Source organism: Lissotriton vulgaris, chromosome 3_1 (genome assembly GCF_964263255.1).
Source record: "Lissotriton vulgaris chromosome 3_1, aLisVul1.2, whole genome shotgun sequence".
Lineage (NCBI taxonomy): Eukaryota > Metazoa > Chordata > Amphibia > Caudata > Salamandridae > Lissotriton > Lissotriton vulgaris.
Window position 1 is genome coordinate 976000169 of NC_141689.1, and position 18781 is coordinate 976018949.

General features: G+C 48.5%; 1 protein-coding gene across 1 annotated transcript in view; it reads right to left on the reverse strand.

Annotated features, from left to right (window-relative positions):
- PSAT1 (phosphoserine aminotransferase 1) overlaps positions 1 to 4423 on the reverse strand; it is a 97891-nt gene extending 93468 nt beyond the window's left edge. The window contains exon 1 of the mRNA XM_086961338.1: positions 4026 to 4423. Within this exon, the coding sequence (XP_086817464.1) occupies positions 4026 to 4085 (60 nt within the window). The 5' untranslated portion in view covers positions 4086 to 4423. The remainder of the gene's footprint in view (positions 1 to 4025) is intronic.
- Positions 4424 to 18781: the final 14358 nt, after the last annotated feature.

Consider the following 18781-nt stretch of genomic DNA (forward strand, 5'->3'; position numbering starts at 1 on the left):
AACGTGCACTACACCTTCCACAGTCCTGAACATAATTCACAATCTAGAATTGTTCAGAATATAACGTTTTTTTCAATTATAATTTCAGTACAATCTTGTCGATATTCATTTACCGGATACAGCTAACAAGCATCGGCAAAGCCAATGAACGTTTCTGGCTTGTTTGAAGTATACGTGCCGAGTGCTGTAACATGTCTGGATGGGGTAACAAAAAAAACAAGCAAAAACAAAAAAACAGGCACCCTAAAACTAGCCAGGGGGCATATGTAATGTGAAAGACAGGTTTTTAGTTTACATATTGTATCGCACGCCTTTCATTGCATAGGCCACGCCTCATTGGCCAGGATTCCTAATTGCGCCTCTTTGGCCATGCCACTGCCACCCAGCTTTTCATCCCACTTAAAGCAATTACTATAGCTCACGCAGACTGGTGTGCGAGACCTTAAAATAAATTAGCTCAATGATTATAACCTTTCAAAAACTGACCGAAGGTCAAATAACAAAACAAAAAGCTTGATCCTAAAGAATATGCACTTAATTAAAGAAATATCAGTATAGTTCAGGTTACCGTACATGAGAGACCGTTGAATAGGAAAGATGGCATTGTATTTTGACTTCATACGATTAGGGGCAAGCCACAGTTTCAAAACAACTATAAATTGCAAAACCACCATTTAAAAGTTGTCTGAAAAGAATATCAAATAAACACAGAAACGGAGGTTCAACAAAGGTAAACACACGTATGCGAAAAAGAGGGTGCAGTCGAGTCGACATGCCATTGCCCAGTTTTCTCATAAGTGCGGCACGAGAAGAGTATGGACTCAAACAGAATGCAATAACAGATGAGGGCATGCAGCCAGAAAAATTCAAAGTTGCGGAGAAACAGCTGACAACACATTGTCTGGAAAACCCACACGGGACACGCCCCTTTGTCTCTCACTGGCTAAGAGCAGAGATTGTTGGCGCAATTTTGCCGATCTTTGAGTTTGGTTCTCGCCGTTCTACTAACAGCTGCTGGTGAGACAGCGAGCAACACGAGTGCAGAAAAAGTAACATTTTCACACAGAGGCTTTAAGTTGCTAGGGCCGCAAATCATGGGCATGCCATTTAAAAACTAGAACGCGTGCTTACTTAGATAGCAACAGACTGCCAGGAAAGTGAAAGCTAAGCCATCTTTAGTAGCGAGCCCCGAAATTAATGACATAAGCATACAATTACACAAAAATGAAAAACCGAGTTTAAACCTTCCCACTTTACTTCCATTGGCTCACATTTTGATTCCCCGTACCAGGGGCGGATCTAGGGCGTATGTCATTAAGTTCACTTTCCTGGCAGTCTGTCGCTATCTAAGTAAGCACGCATTCTAGTTGTTAAATGGCATGGCCTACACATTTGCATACAACACGTGAGACATTCAGGCTGTTAGCATCTCAATGGAGGACCCTTCTGCTGCAGCTGTTTTGAGCAGACCCCTCCTGGGCTTCAGCCCCTCCCTCTCAGCCACTTACATCTCGTAAAGGGCTGAAGGTGAGATTGTTACTTTTCAATACTGGTGGGGGAGGGGGAAGCTCAATGTAATAGGCACCTCTCAACAGGAGGTCTAATTGCAGGACAAACCTGCAGACTGTGTTGCCGCTGGGATTATAGGAGGGCCCTCCTCCCTACACCATTGCAGCCACCCATAGGAGGGCACCCTCCCCGTGTCTTCTTGCAAGAAGACACCTCTTTAACCCCTTCCACGCGGATGACGAGCTGGGCTCGTCATGGCGTAGCCTCCTCGCACGCTGATGATGAGCCCAGCTCGTCACGTAACATGCGTTTTTAAAAATCTCAGCGCAGGAGCGGAATTCCGCTAGCGCGCATGCGGTTAAACTGATGAAAAGGCAGGAGTCACAAAAGGACACTTATGCCACATTGGCCTGGCTGTGCTGCACTTAAGTGTGGCCCTAGGAATGTAGGCTGCGTGCAAGGCCAGTCGTGGTCTGTGCAGGTTACAGCGGTGGGCCAGGGGGGGGGCCTTTTGGCATATGATGTAGTGGGAAAATTAAATAATTTCCCTCGTCATCGTCTGTCGAAACACCCACCCAAACACACCCGGCCTTCTGCTCTTACCTGCACGGGCTGTCGCTGTGCGAAGCCCTGGGCAGCTGCCACACTGCCCCTGCCTAGTGCCAACCCGGTTTCATACTCTGGATCAAGAGCGGGAGAAACTGTTAGAACTACAGTAGTAGTAATAATAATACCTGCTTTACATACAGTAGGTTTTACCCCACTTCTGGAACCTGCAAGAACTTTAAAATCACCCTTGATCGGTTTGGAATTTAGAGCACGTAGGGGCATATTTACAAGTTTAGTGGTACAAGGCTGTGCAACACTCACCTTGCTGCCCTGCATCATAAGGAAAGGGCAGGAATGCACTGTATTTATCCAATACGGCCCATTCCTGTCCTTTCCCCTTGCGCTGGAACTGTTTTGGCAGCCTAGCCCCAAAGCAGGCACCCTTGCACCATGGGGTGTCTGTTGCATCCAGGATGGTTTGCACATAAACAATCCAGTGAGACTTTTTTTCTCTTTCTAGGTGTACTGCAGAATGGAGCACTTGTAGAAAAAGGAAAAACGAGGAGAAATCCAGATATTTCTCCTCGTTATGCCTTACCTGGGAATGCCTAAGATGTTGGGCACATTCCCAGGTTTGCAAGCAGTTGTAAATCTGGGAATGTGTCAAAATCCATGGTAGTTGCGTGGGAACACCCACTACAACAACTCCCTTGCGCAGAGTTGGCCAACACAGTGATTTGCGTGGCTACATAATTCTGACCAAGAGGCTTGCGTCAGGCATGTCCCACTTTGCGTGGTGCAAACGTGACACAAGCCTCTCGTGTCTGCACCATCGGGGCCTGGCAATCAGTAATGTTCATGGTCGGAAAATGTACAGCTTCAAGGGAAGATTTTTAAAGCCCAAGCATGCAACCTGTACCGTCGGCCTGCAGCATCTTTCAATTGTAAATACAACCCTTGAAGATGCAGCATTAATTTGACAGCGTCAAAGTGCCATACACAGCTGCCTGTGGAGGAGCAAGGTCGGTCTACCACTAGGGCAATTTGGAAAAGCCACAAACCAGGATCAGGTCCGACTGGGACTGAAATTAGGCCAGGGCACAAAAATAAGAGTAGCCCTTTTCACAAGACTGGTTAGCTAAAAAAGAGTGGCCTACATTTGAAAGCCGGGAAGTTTCGAACATGTAAAGACAGGTTTTATATGTGTTTTGGAAGGTATGGGAGAATGTGCGCATATGTGGTGCTGCAGGAATGGTTTGTAGTAATGTCCGGGTAAGCAACAATAAACACCAACGCGTCAGTTCAACATATCCACACACTGAACTAACAGGCCAACCCTTCTGGCACCGCCAGAGTGTCCTATAGGGCGGTCTGACTCTGGCAAGAAGAGCTGCTTTGAGAGGTCAGTGCGTGAGCGGTTTTTGGCAGTTTGAGGACACGTTTTATGGGCCGGGTTTTATTACTGCTCAGTTCCCATATATTACCACAAACATTCCCCGCAGCAAGTGCAACCACAAATGCATATTGTTGCACATACCATGCAAAAACGTAAGCAGCATGTCTCTAGAAGTTTAAAACTACCCCAATTTGCAAATGTAGGCCACTTTTATAGCTATAAGATTCGTAACTGTACTCCTCATTTATTTTGGTGCCCCGGTCTGACCACTGGAAGGAGGGCATTTACAGATAAGAGGGCAAGTAGTACTAACGTCAAAAAATACACCTTGTAAATGTATAACGTGCCCCTTGACTGAGAAGACCACCCTCCCCCCCCCCCCTAGCAGTTTAATAGCTTACGTCAAAAAGCTAAGAAAAGCAATCCCCAACACCTCATGAAGGGGAGAAAGCGCTAATTCCATACATGCCACTACACCGCAATGCACCCAGTGATCAGTTAAGACAGTTTACATCCTAAATTAGGGGCAACACGAGGCAGGAAGGTGGACGAAGGTTGAAACACAACTTACAGACGCCGGCAGCTTGGCAGGCCCTGCCCCAAAATTCAGAACCTGCTTCTTATTCTCCATGTGGAATGCAATTCAGCTGCAGGTGTAGAAGAAATGCGCGGAAGCCTGTGCTGCGGTGGAGTGCGGGGGCTGCAAGGGTGGCGTTAAGAGAGCTGCAGAAGATGTTCACTGCTGCCAGGAGACAGATGGCGCTCTGGGATGCTACCGCAGGGAACTGACTGGCAGGCTCGGCTGACTGACTCCCAGAGCGTCTCACTGCAGAACGAGTGATGGAGCTGTATTTGGTTTCAAGGCCAGTCTACTTTTGCAGAGCTTGGATGTTTCTTCCCCGCGTCCTTGTGCAGCTGCGGCTCACGGTCCAGTCGCCCAGCACTAAATAACTCTCTGCCGGCCCTCTCGCCATTGGTCCGTTTCGCGTGCAGCCTATCATTGCCGTATGGGGATTGGTCGCGGCGTGCGGCCTCAGCCCCGTCATTGGTTGGGTCTGCACGAGCGCGCCGCGTGATCACCGCTTCAGTGCAAGGCTGAGTGGAGATTGCACCATCCAGCAACAAATCTCTACACGTGAGCTCGGCGGAGCGCGAAGGAGCCAGCTTGGCGAGCTGCAGAGAGCATCAGTATTATGTTTCATGCGTGTTTCCCCCTCCACCAAAAGACCTTTGTGGTACGGAGTACACCTACCGTGCAGGTTACATTTACGTTTACGAGGGTGCAACGTGAGTCTCATAAGACTCATCTGGAGGATGCAGCTGATAGCATTGTACTCTGTTTTTGTTGTAAATAAAACAGTTGTACCAACACAATATGTTCAACATTATGCTTGGAATTGGTTCCAAAATACTAACTAGGCCCACGAAAGCCCAGTGATCGCGTGCACTATGCGAGGGTGTTGTGCCGTATGAGTTGGCTCAGGATGTGCATCTGGTGCTGCGCAACGAGACGGACAGAAGTTGTAAGAGGAGTGGTGAGGGGTTCCCAGATTGAGAGGACGGCTGGTGTGTTGTCTTTGTTGGTGTATAGAGTGCTGAGGGTGGCAAGGGGGGTGGGGGTCGAAGTGTTTGTATATTGTTGCATTTTTGCTGTGGAAGTATTTGTTGTGTCGGACGCACTAGCATACATGCCAACATTTTAGGACAGGGAGGTGGGAGATTCAAATAAAAAAAATCGGGAGAATGAAAATTCCCCATTGACTTCTATTGTTGAAAACGCAATTTTAGGCGGTAGACAGCTAAAATAAAGCCATTTTTGGCTTTTAAAATCGGTAGTCTCCCGCCTGAATCGGGTCTATTGGTTTGTATGCACTAGGCAGCGCAGACACTCGTGGGGCTCAAAGATGTTTTGAGGGGCTGGGGGCCTACTTATTAAATAACCACAGGAGACGTGTGGTGGTTAACTCTCGGGTATCGTCTCCGTCGCCAACTGGCCGACGTGAGCACGCCCCGTACTTTTATTACTTAAGGGTCACATGACCCGTGCGTCGCGACGTGACAGTGTTGTCACTTGTCACGACATTACATTCCTCCCCAACAAGGTTCAAAACAACATAACAAACGAAACTGCGTTGGCAACCAATTAAACTTTTAATTGTCCAACTTAAGTCCCACACCCAGCCAGGGCACTGGTACTGAGCATACACTGTAACATACATAGAACAGTCTTACGTGATATAGTCCCGCAGTCTAGACGACGGTTCAGGGTTTTTCCGCAGCTGATATTGGGACTGACCTCGACCAGAGGAGGAAGGGAAATCAGCTTCTGGAACTACCTTGCACCAGCGATAATCCAGCAGATCCGAAGAGCCGGCACTCTCCGCACCCCCAGTGTCACGGACCCAGGAGTCTTCAAGGTCACCATTACCATAGGCATCTTCCGCAGGAGCAGGTTCCATGGACTCCCGGCCACCATCCTCAGTTCCTGATGTGGCGGCAGAGGATGTCAGCAGGTCCAGGTGAAACTTTTTGAAATGAGACATGTTGCGGGTCACGGTCTCCCGTCCTCTAGTAGCAATGATTCTGGTTCCTTTAATATTCACCACTGTCCAGGGTGATTTCTCATAGGGGAGTTGGAATTTACCAGCATGACAGCGATTTCTCAACAAGACTAAGTCCCCTTCCTTGATCCGGCTCTCCTGCGCATTCCGTCGGTGGCTTACGTGTGCGTGAGCCTTTCTTCGTCGAGCATCAATCCGAGGGCCATCAGGGTCCGCCGGCTGCCATCGTGGATGATGGGGTATGGAATCGGTGACTACTCGACCCATCAGCAAGCGAGCAGGGGCCACCCCAGTGGTGGTGTGAGGTGTCTGCCGGTAGATCTGAAGAAATGTGAAGATGGCCAGCTCGATAGATTGGCTCTTGTCATGGGCAATTCGAATGACCTTGTTGAGGGTCCTCATAAACCGTTCTGCCTCGCCGTTGGCTTGAGGCCAACGGGGCGTGATTCTGCGGTGTCGTATGCCCACGGCTGTGAGGTAGGCAGCTAGCTTTTGTCCTTGAAATGGAGGCCCATTGTCAATGCGTAACTCCTGTATCAAGCCATGTGTGGCCATGATTTTCTCTATTTTAGGTATTACCTCAGCAGCGTTGGGAGACGTCACAATTTCCACCTCCGGTTATTTGGAATAGTCATCAATTGCCACCGGTGTGTTTCGGCCATCTGGTAGGCTGCCAAAGTCCATGCTTACACAAGACCACTGTAATTGCGGTCTAGGTTCTGTTGTCACAGGGGTAGTGTGACGCAGATCTCCAGTGACTTGACATGCCGAACACGACCGAACCGCACTCTCCACCAGTTCGTCCATGAGGGGAAACCACACTTTGGTGCGAAGTCATGATTTTGTTTTTACCATGCCCTGATGCCCCACGTGGGCCAGTTGTACACATCGATCTGTTAGTGCCGTAGGGATGACCAGACAATGCCCTCTTAGCAAAGAACCGGTAGGGTCTTCAGTGAGTTCATCCTTCACATGGTGTAGATTTTCCATAATCCTTTGAGCAGGAGTTGTCAGAATTTTCCATTCTTCTTTGGCCTTCTGCCAGTTGCCATGCTGCAGGATTAGCTTGGCCCTTTGAAGGCACTCATCTCTGGCGGTGGCTTCGGATAGATCCTGCAAGGACAGGGGAATTGGACTGTGATGCATTTGACGTATTCTTCAGTGTCAGCGGCGTCCTCCATCTCTTTGTCAGTGGCTGCCCGGGGATGTCGTGATAAGTAATCCACCGGGTTGCAGGATCTGGGTTGGTACTCCACTCGACAATTGTAGTCTTGAAGTTGTAGCATCCACTTTTCGATTCTTGGCAGAGGCTTCGTAGATGTCCCTGCAAATAATGCCACCAGCGGCTTGTGATCTGTTGTGACTATGAACGGTTTCCCATAGACGTATAAGTGGAAGTGGCGACACCCCCAATGGATGGCAATGGCCTCTTTCTCTATTTGAGAATACCGCTGCTCAGTCTCTGTGAGGGATCTGCTTGCAAACGCCACAGGGGCCCAGTCTTCCTCCCAACGTCTCTGCAAGAGTACAGCTCCCAGGCCCATTGGGCCGGCATCAACGGCAATTTGGGTCATTCTCTCCGGATCAAAGAAAGCCAATGTGGTCGCTTCCGAGAGGGCGTTTTTAATGTCCTTCTTGAGTCGGACCCCACTTCCACGGGACAGAGTCCTTGGTCAGCTCTCATAACAGCAGTGTGAGGGTGGTAAGGTCTTTGATGAACCTACCGCAGTAGTTGATCATACCTAGGAAGCTGCGAACTTCCGTCACACTGGCAGAGGCGACAGCATTCTTGATATCCCGCACCTTTTCAGGATCCGGGTTAACTCCCTCCGTGGAGAAGGTGTAGCCGAAAAACTGGAGCATCTTGGTCAAGAACTCGCATTTTACTCTATGTAACGTAAGACCAGTATCTCGCATCCTTCGCAGTACTTGCATGAGACGGGTGTTGTGTTCAGGCAGCGATTTGGCGTGGACCATGATGTCATCGCTTACATTAATGACCCCTGAGATGTCCATAATTAACTCTTGTATGACATTCTGGAACATCTCCGCAGCGCTGGATACCCAGAAACTCATCCGAATGTAACGTCGTAGCCCTACATGAGTTAAAAATGTGTTATGTTTCGTGACGCCTCATCAAGGACCAGTTGGTGGTATCCAGATCGTAAGTAGAGTTTGGAGAACCAGCAGGCTCCCGCCATCTCTCCAATGAGGTCGTCAATTGTTGGGGTAATATGGCGCTCGCGTTTGATTGTGGCATTGGGTAGGCGCATGTCGACACAGATGCGTACCGCGCCAGGCTGCTAAGGCTTCCGGGTGACTACAAAAGGGGATACCCACGGCGTGGGACCAGTGACCTTCTCAATTATCTCAGCGGCCTCCAGTTTCTTCAGTTCCTGCTCGACCTGTGGCCTTAGGTGTAACGCTACTCTTCGATGCCGCAGAGCGACGGGTTGAACCGTGGGGTCCATATGTAGATGGACTTCTTTTCCTTTGAACCTTCCAATGCCCTCGAATACCTCAGAGAATTCCTCCAGTAAATGTTGTATGGACTCCTGATGCACGCTGAAGGCAAATGTTAATACCCCAGGTCTTCAGCAGCCCGGCACCCCAGGAGCATGCCATGGCCGTCTTCGGTGACTTATATGTTGGTGTGGACGATCCGTTCTCCGTGAGTCACTGACGTTTTGAAGCGCCCCTGAATCTTCAGAGGGGTGGGTGTCCTGACCATACGCCAACACTACGATTGCTGATGGCTGCAGCGGGGGTGCAGGTCGCAATGTTCGGTGGAGGGCAGCGGCCATAATGTTGATGTTGGCCCCGGTGTCTACTACCACCATGACTTCTTGATCCTCCACCCGGATGTTGCATTGGTGCAGGCGTCACGCTTTGCTGGTGGCAGTGCCAATCATGTGCACTTTGTGCACTACCCGCTCCTCCTCCTCATCATCGGCCATGTCACTTGGTGTTTTATCACCCTCGGGCACCGTGTTGACCCTTTGTCGGGGCTTGCGGTATTTCTTGACCCTGCACACTTTCTCGAAGTGATTAAATTGTCCACATCCCGAGCATCTTTTCCCTTTTGCAAGACAGTCTGCTGGCTGGTGTGGCGGTCCACCACAGTATCCACACGTTGTGGCTGTCGCCGCCGCAGCATTGCGGGGTCCTTTCTTGTTCCATTTCGTCGCAGGTTTATTGGTTACAGCGTTAACCGGTTCCGTCTTCACAGGGGCTTGGAGGGCCGCCTCCATGTGGGCTGCACGAGTTTTGTACAGCTCCTTGGTGCGCCCTAGAGTCAAAATTTCAGCAAGGGGTTTGCCAGATTCCTCGAGGATACGTTCCCGAAGTTTGGCAGAGGCACACCCCTGGATCACCTGGCCCCTTATCTCTTCCGTCTCGTCCTGAAACCCGCATGTTGAGGCCAGATTTTTTACTTGTGCATGGTACGTGTCCAAAGATTCCTCAGGAAGTTGTCGCGCCTATCTAAATATAAATCTCTCATAGTCCTGGTTGGCCATCAGCTCAAAATGACCATTGAGCGCATTTATTAGGGCATGGTTGTTCTTCGGTGTTGCTTCCACGATTGTTTTGGCAATGTTGTGTATGTCCTTCCCTCCGAGGTGTAACAGCATTGCTCTTTTTTGATCCTTGTGCACCTTGGTGGCTTCAAATAAAATTTGTAGGCGTTCCACCCAGTCTTTCCATTTGGGCGCAAGGGAGGATGGTGATCCTTCCACTATGAAGGGATCTATCAGAGTTATTTGCGACATGGTTTTGATTCACGCACGAGCAACTATGTCCTCACTGAACGCTATCGCTGTGTGGGGTCCTTCCAAACCGGAGCCTCTGGGCTGGGACGGGTGCTCTATCTTAATTTCGGCTCCTAATCAACGTCTGAGGAGTGAGGAGAGGTTCTCAAATTGGCTGGGGGAGTCCTGGTCCTGCACACCAGTATTGCAAGTGCCTGCAGTGTGAATCCTTTTGTATCCCCCTCTTTTGTATATTGTTCTATTTAGGGCAGGGGACCTCCACCTGACTGGCGACTCCTTGGGCTCTTGCCCAGGCTCAGCACTTTGGGCCTTGATAACTCCTGATTGCTGCCTCTCGCAGCGCTCCTCATCGCCACCTTGGGGCTTGCTGGGGGCAGGGCCTGACACACGGCCGTCTTCTGGTCTCCGTCCCGAAACCTCTTCTTCCCCCTTCACATGGCAGGCCAACACGCCAGGCATCCCCCGACCTCACAGAGTGGACCGCACGTCCATTGGGAGCGGGCGGGGCCGCGCCTGCCGCTGAAGCACCACACGGGGCACAGCGACTCAGCTGCGCACAGCCGCGTGGACCGCGCCTGCATCAGGCAGCACCTCGGGAAGCCGCACGGAGGTAGACTCACCTCGCGGCCACGCCTGGCCTCTTCCAGGTCCAGATCGATCCCCACACGGGCCCGGAGCGACACACAGGGCAACGGGCGCCAGGCCAAGACGGCTCCAGCCAATGGGGCACGAGCGCCGCGAGCACCAGGATACGCTCGTGGCCGCCTCACCGGGTTACGAGGGCACGTCCACCCTCGTCGCCAAATGTTGTGTCGGGCGCACTAGGCAGCGCCGACACTCGTGGGGCTCAAAGATGTTTTGAGGGGTTGGGGGCCTACTTTTTAAATAACCACAGGAGACATGTGTGGTGGTTAACTCTCAGGTGTCGTCTTCATCGCCAACTGGCCGATGTGAGCACGCCCCGTACTTTTATTAGTTAAGGGTCACATGACCCGTGCATCGCGACGTGACGATGTCGTCACTTGTCACGACATTACAGTACTCTACAAGGGAGCCACAGAGGTCCTGGGCGGGGTGATGGCGTTCTCTGTGGATTATGGGTTGGTGAACTCCCTGACAATGCCAAAAAGTTCCTTGCTGTGAATGGAGCTGGATTTTAGGCGATTGTTAGGGCCTCTTTGATGGCAGTCTTTAGTTGGGAGTAGTATTTGTTTAGTGCTCTTTTGAGATTTTCCCTGTTGGAGGGGGTCTTTTTGGCCCACCAGGTCCTTTCCAGTTTCTTGCAGTTTAATTTAGTGTTGACAAGTTCATCTGTAAACCAGTTGGCTCAGTGGGGGGATTTACTGGGTCTGGAAGGTTTGAGGCAGGTGACTTTTTCAGTGCAGTGAGTGATCCAGGTATTGAAGCTCTTGGTGGCTTTGTCAGGGTTGTGGGAGGGGGGAGGTAGTTATGCATCAAGGGTGCTTGTCCAGCAGTCCTCTGATACCTTGCTCCAGCTCCTGTGGTTGGTCGGGGGCTTGGTGGTGGAGGAGAGGAGGAAGTGTACTATAGAGTGGTCGGACCAGGTGATTTTGCTAGTGTGGCTGGCTGTAGGTGATTTTGTTGCTAGCAGAGAAAATGTTGCCCAGTGTATGTCCAACGGTGTGTGTGGGGTCGGTTACTAGCTGCGAGAGTCCAAGGTTCTCCAGGATCTTGCGGAGGTTGGTGGTGGGGTCAAAGAGGTCCTCCAGGTATCTAGGTATGTGAGACCCAGGGGTTGCCCACCCCCTTACGCTCCTGGTTTATCCTTGGAACTGCTCCTAGGCACGTACTCACGTCATGGACGCCTAGAGTTTGGAGAGTGGCTGGACTCCTGGGTTGACATGTATGCAGACTCACAGTTACCGACATTTGAAGGCTTGGTGGGAAGGTATGGTGTACAGCAGTGTTCCTTTTTACTACATGCCTTACTGTCTCGCTTGTCCCTACGGACATGGAAAGCTGAACGGGTAGAACCTGTTACTTCACAGTTACTACACACACTGTTGTATTTCTATCTAGGACCCTAATTCGATATTCCCTAATTCATGCCCTTATGTGGTTATAACTAATAGTATCCTTATAAAGGCATAAGAATCATATCCATATTTAGTAATAGCCCATGCAGTCCAAAACACAGCAAGGCTACTCCTATAGACTCCTAGAAAGCACAACGCGTTCTTTAAACAAACCAAGCTTCCAGCAGCCCGGGAATTCCCCCTGCTTCTGTTATGATTTGCACAAGAACTCCTGGAGTCCAGAAAGAACTGTTAGTTCTTAGTGACGTTTATGTCCAACCTTACGTCAAACCCGGCACCTTTCAGGTATAAATATACCAACGTTGCCTTAAGCAAACACACGGTGGTGGGGAGCAGAGCGACGTTCTACTTGTCCGAGAGCCCAGCTGTTGCCAGAGCCAAAGGAAAACGCCCCTCCCTTCGACGCACTGAGAGAGACACTGTCTTTTTCTCCAGCTGAGAAAATCCAGCTCCGGTGTTCCAAAGTCACCGTCGCGGGTTGCTGGGAGATCGAGTCCTGAGAAGCGAGATACAAGACCTCCTTCATTCTATAACCAAGGAACGGAGCTGATTGATACCTTAGAGAGAATTCTTGATTCCGATACTTGGCAAAAACCTAACTTAACTTAAAACTGCAACTTACTTACTCCTTCCCACGTATTAGGCTTAGGTCAGGTACACCGGGGTAGGCGTATCTTAGAAGCACCCGTTGAGTTCGTTAGTCAATGTTTTTATGTATGTATATATTTTATCAATTTTAAAGTATCATATGGCTCAGAAACCATATCCATGCTTTCACAGTATTATTTCATAATACTACTTTTACTGTACGCACTTTACTTTATAATAAGTATTGCAATTGTGGCAATTCATTTCTCTTGCATGAGAAAGAAGACTGCTCAATAAAATAACACCTTTTATTGAAAACGCTCATCTCTCTATTTTCTCTGCACATTGGTGAAATTATGCATGCACGATTGACTGAGTGAAATAGCGGTCTATTGTTTTCACACGACTCTAGAGATACACTCTTTATTCTGAGGGAGCAAAGTTGTCATGTTTATGCGGTTGTCAGAAACTGATCCCTTTTTGGCTAAATCTTCCTGAACATTCGAGAAAGTTTCTAGTGACCTCTGAGCTAGCTGGCAAAACTAATTAAGTCTAACATAGTCAGTAGAGACCTAGATGACCTCAGTCCTTCGTCTACACTGCTGTTTATGTTATTCCAATGCGCAGAGCCTATTGGGAATATAGGAACTACACTACATGGCGCCCAACGTTTGGTAAGGCGATAATCTAACGCAAGACACTAGAGTAACTCAGTCGTGCTTTTCACACAGACCCGTTTTTCCCGTAAAAACTCTAATAGACGTCTGGAGTGGGTGAAAGGTTAATATTCGCCGGAACTTAGTAGCATGAGAATCCTATGTATTCGTTTTTAGGTCTCGCCTGTCGATGCGCATGCGCATCGAGCAAGGCGAGAGTATTGGGACTTATCTACTCTTTATCCACACTGCAAGGAATCGTGGCGATTCCTTGCAGTGCCCGTGACTTTTAAGCTCAATGCGCATGCGCATTGAGCTTAAAAGCGCGTGCACGTCCGTCTATGTTTACCCGCTCCGCCCCCTCCCCGCCGTCTCGCATTTCCCCCTGCCGCATCAAAGGCTTTCACGGCCGGCCGGCCATGCTTTCAGTTTCACGACCGGCCGGCCGTGTCAATTACATTACAAAGCCCGCTCTCCCTGCTCCGCCCCCTGCTCCGGCCAACATTGGCTGCCACTAAATATACACACCCCAGATACAACACTGCACACAGGAACACGTGCAGCAGCCACACAGGAACACATGCAGCAGCCACGATACAAGAAGACTTTGTACGTGCATTGAAGTATTTCATCTCTGCGCAGAAACGAAAGCCGACATCTTTGTGCAGTACACCAGCAAATCCAAACATTGGCTGCCACTAAATATACACACCCCAGATACAACACTGCACACAGGAACACGTGCAGCAGCCACACAGGAACACATGCAGCAGCCACGATACAAGAAGACTTTGTACGTGCATTGAAGTATTTCATCTCTGCGCAGAAACGAAAGCCGACATCTTTGTGCAGTACACCAGCAAATCCAACAGGAGGCAGCAGCGTCATCGGGTATGCTATCAGCGATTCACAATAGACGATATTACAATAGTGAGAAGGCAAAGTACACTTCCTTACTTCCTAGAAACCACAATCCCACAAACGGCCATATGCTAATGAACAGACAAGGGGAGGGAAATAAACATCTTCCCTTGACATCCAGGAAGTAACTACCATGAAAACGGTGTTGTTCAAACAAGCCTTTGACCATAGCCCTGCCCTGCACCCACAAACCAGGCAACTAAACATGCAAACAGCAATGCAATAAAACACAGACAATATAGAAGCGCCGGAATACTTTAATTGGCATGGAAAGGGGCTGCAACGGGGTTCAGCTTACTTTGAGACCCGTGCGAGTATCTCTAGGCCTGATTCGAACGTCTGAAAGCCCCCTCTCCCAACTCTAAATACACCATCCCTGGTGAAACTGCACACAAATGCCTAGACCCACTCACCGACCGTCCGTCTTGTTTTACCCGCTCCGCCCCCTCCCCTTCCCGCCGTGTCGCATTTCTCCTCCCCCCTCCCCTCTCCTCCGTCCGTCTTGTTTCTTTAATTTAACCCGCTCCGCCCCCTCCCCTTTCCGCCGTGTCGCATTTCTCCTCCCCCCTCCCCTCTCTTCCCTCCGTCTCGTTTGTTTAATTTAACCCGCTCCGCCCCCTCCCCTTCCCGCCGCCTCTCCCTACCCGTCTAAATGTATTAGCTATTTTTTGATATTTCTGGCAGCACACTAGAATACATTTTTTTTTAGCAGGAATAACACATAGTAAGAAAATGCTACCGCAAACACTTTCAACAACGTTGTTGCCGTTTTTACACTTTCAACAACGTTGTTGCCGTTTTTATTGTGTCATATTGCAGTGCCAAGAATGTCTCATAAACCTTTTCCGTGAGTTACTTATTTATTTAAAAAAAAAATCAAAAGCTGAAAAGATATTCAACCTCATAAGGCTCCAACTTCATTCATATTTTTCTCATTTGCTTTTATACGACTAAATCATCACCATGTCGTGCCACATATACCTCACCCACACAGTATCACTCTGTACCCAAATAACCATTGTACAGTTTTTTCAATTGTTTTTATTGACGTACTGGCCGGAAGTACTGGCTTCCCAGTTTACATCAAAGGTGGTTAGGAAATGCTGGGTGCAGACATTGCAGGTAAAGAAAAATAACATTTAAAACAACTAAAAAATGTAATAAGCTAATAAGATTTAAATAAGATTTAAAAAAATACCTCACTGACACGTTGCATATATAAGGAAGTTCTGACACTGCCATATGACACAACAAACAAAACTTGAACAATGTTGCTGCAAAATGTTGCAGTAGCGTGTTTTTACCACAATGAATTTGGAGTTGCTCCAAAAAAATCTATGTTGCAATGTGTTCCCAGAGCTGCTCATAAATAGCTAATATATTTGGTCTGCCTGTGAAAACATTGCATGTACAGAAGAAGAATGAATATTATGTTCATGACATAGGGGCTTCTAACTTCATTTCTGGCTCTCACGCTGTCCATTGCAGCTAGACTTTTGTTTACTCTACAAACTGCACATTTCCAGTTACCGATGTGTAACGACCTTGGCCCGTATTACATAATGGGTTCACTGTTCCACTTTGCGCCACGGCACACCTTTAATCAGGCACACCAGGAACAAACAGGAACAATGCACCCTATTAGAAGGAATGCGCTGCTTTTGCTCTGCCGGTGTTTGAGCACACGCATTCTGGGATGAATGTATTACATACATGGGGGGCTTATGTGCAAGCCTCTTGCGCCGCCGGTTCGTCACCTTTCCACACATTACAAGAGACCCACCGGCAGCGCAAGGGGCTTCTAAATAAGCCCCATAATACCTTGGCCTCGTGCGCTTGTAAACTCACTTCGCACCATTTAAGCTGCATGGGACGTCCGAGCGTTAGTGGCCTGGGGAGTTTGGTGGCAAACATACATCACCCTCAACCCCTCACCCTCAACCCCTCACTCACCCTCACTCTCACTCACCCTCACTCAGCCTCAACTACTCACCCTCACCCACCCTCAACACCTCACTCACCCTCACCCTCACTCACCCTCACCCTCCCTCACCCTCACCCTCACTCACCCTCACCCTCCCTCACCCTCAACCTCACTCACCCTCACTCACCCTCAACCCCTCACCCTCAACCCCTCACTCAACCTCACTCTCACCCTCACTCAGCCTCAACTACTCCCCCTCACCCTCACTCACCCAAAACCCCTCACCCTCAACACCTCACCCTCACCCTCAACACCCTCACCCTCAACACCTCACCCTCACCCTCACTCACCCTCACTCACCCTCACTCTCACTCACCCTCAACCCCTCACCCTCAACCCCTCACTCACCCTCACTCTCACTCACCCTCACTCAGCCTCAACTACTCCCCCTCACCCTCACTCACCCAAAACCCCTCACCCTCACTCACCCTCAACACCTCACTCACCCTCACTCACCCTCACCCTCCCTCACCCTCAACACCTCACTCACCCTCACCCTCACTCACCCTCACTCTCACTCACCCTCAACCCCTCACCCTCAACCCCTCACCCACTCTCACCCACCCTCACTCACCCTCACTCACCCTCACTCACCCTCACTCACTCACCCACCCTCACACAGTGCAATAGGTCTCGGAGCATTTGAGTTAGAGCTTTTAGAATTGTTTATGGCTTTTTTTATTTGTAATTCTTTAGCATTGGCTACAGGAAACAAAAATGCTAAAGATTTACAAAAAATACCCATAAACAATTCTAAAAGCACTAACTCTAATGCTGCGAGACCTATTGCATTTCCAATGCTTGTTGAATTAGTCAACGTTGAGGGATACAGTGTTCCAAAATATTGTGCACCATATCTTTGTTTCCTTGAAACTTGATCTGCAACAAAAAACTTTCTTTCAGTAAAATGGGGGAAAATGAAGAAGACAGAGATAGAGAAGCATTAGCAACTCAACTCTTAATGGATGACACAACCATCCAAGAAAATGACCCGGGTGCTATAATCATTCCGGTCAATATAAGAAGAACTATAACTCTTAAACTTATAGAAAATTGACTATCACCAAGAGGTGGTACGGTCATATTCGTGATAGAGGCACATGAGTATCGGCAGACAGAGGTATTCTATTCATGGATACATTTTCCAGCAGCACACGCTGTGACAAAAGATTTCCATTATTACAAAATAGAGGAACCTCCGAATGTATCACTCCTTTCCAGGACGTTGAAATCCTACTAACCTACCTGCTCTGGTTTAATGGCACCCTAAAACATCAAAATCACATCACCAGGCACGGTCCACTAGGTGGACCAGGAGCCACGTGGCCGGTTCTAGCCAGCTACACACCACACCCAGACATTGATAAAATGTCGGACCGGGAACTTTTAGCTCAACTGCCCCAATATGTCATGCGGACTTCAACAGTCCAATCAGCAATTCACATCCCACAACTGACCTCTCATCAGGGGAATACAAACAAAATTACACCACAGAACATACAATCACGTCTTGGTAAAACACCCATAAAACGGGAACAAATTCCATCTGGTTAGCTCAGAAAATAACTCAAATAGAGGCAGTATTTCCTAATACTACACCTCATGAAAAACACAGAATTCTGACTATCTGCCTCCCAATGGGGGTCGCACCACATGTGGAGGACTGTGACACTTGGGGCACGGTCTTTGCTTCCATCTACACAAAAACACATTGTGTTCCGTCTATGGCGGTCATACCAGATGTACTAAGACAAATTCAAAACGAATACGGTCCAGAACCTGCTAAAACTCTGGGTATGAAATTACTAAAAGACTTTAAGCAGGTCACGGCTATATTATTGGCCAACATAAGAAGAGAAGCAGCATGTGTGGCAATCCGCCAGAAATTAAAGGAGACAGATATAACAGACCAACCATTTGAACTTGCCAGAATCATAGAAAAATCCTATGAAGAGCTAGGAAGAGACAGTTTGTATGGGAAACCAATAAAACCCCAACTAACTGAAAATCCTGAAACAACATTTATTATAAATAGTCGAAATACTCCAAAAAAGAGTTGGGATGGTAATAAACAATCCGCTCCCAAGGAAAAACGATTCCAGTCCAGAGGAAGGTCTCCTCAACGGAGAGAAAGATCTCCTGCGCGAGGAGACAAGTCTTTCCAAAGGGAACCCTCTAAGAAAAGATACAACCTTAGAGATAGAGATAAATTGAGAAAACCTGATAGATGTCAAGATATTGATACACGTCCCTCTCGCTCTTTTCAGACTTCCTCACAGAAATCAGATAGAAGAGGACGGTCAGAACACAAGGAAGAGCACGTCAAGTCCAAAGACAAAGAACCTGCTCATCAAAGTAAAAAATCACAATTTCCCAGAAAGAAGGTAGCAAGTATTAAAATTAAACATGCCGAGGATTCTGAGGACACAACTGAAAAACGGAGAGTGGGCCCAGACAATGCTAGACAGCGCAGCAGAAGTGACCATAGCTCGCAAGATCCTGATGAATCTTCTGGAGACAGTGGACACAAATGAATACATTCAGGAGGAAACTGCAGACACACGAGTTAGCGTGCCCCATAAACTATATGAAATAACATTACGTATAGAGGGAGCTAAAACTAGGAAAATAAAAGGTCTCTTTTGGGAGAATCTTTCTAAAGGCTATGACATCCTGTTAGCTGAAAAAGACTGGCCACCAGAGTTTGTCAGGGAGTGCCCTCATGGCGAAGAAATGATTATGCCTGCCTTCACGAATCACATCCCGATTCATAAAAAATACACATTTGCA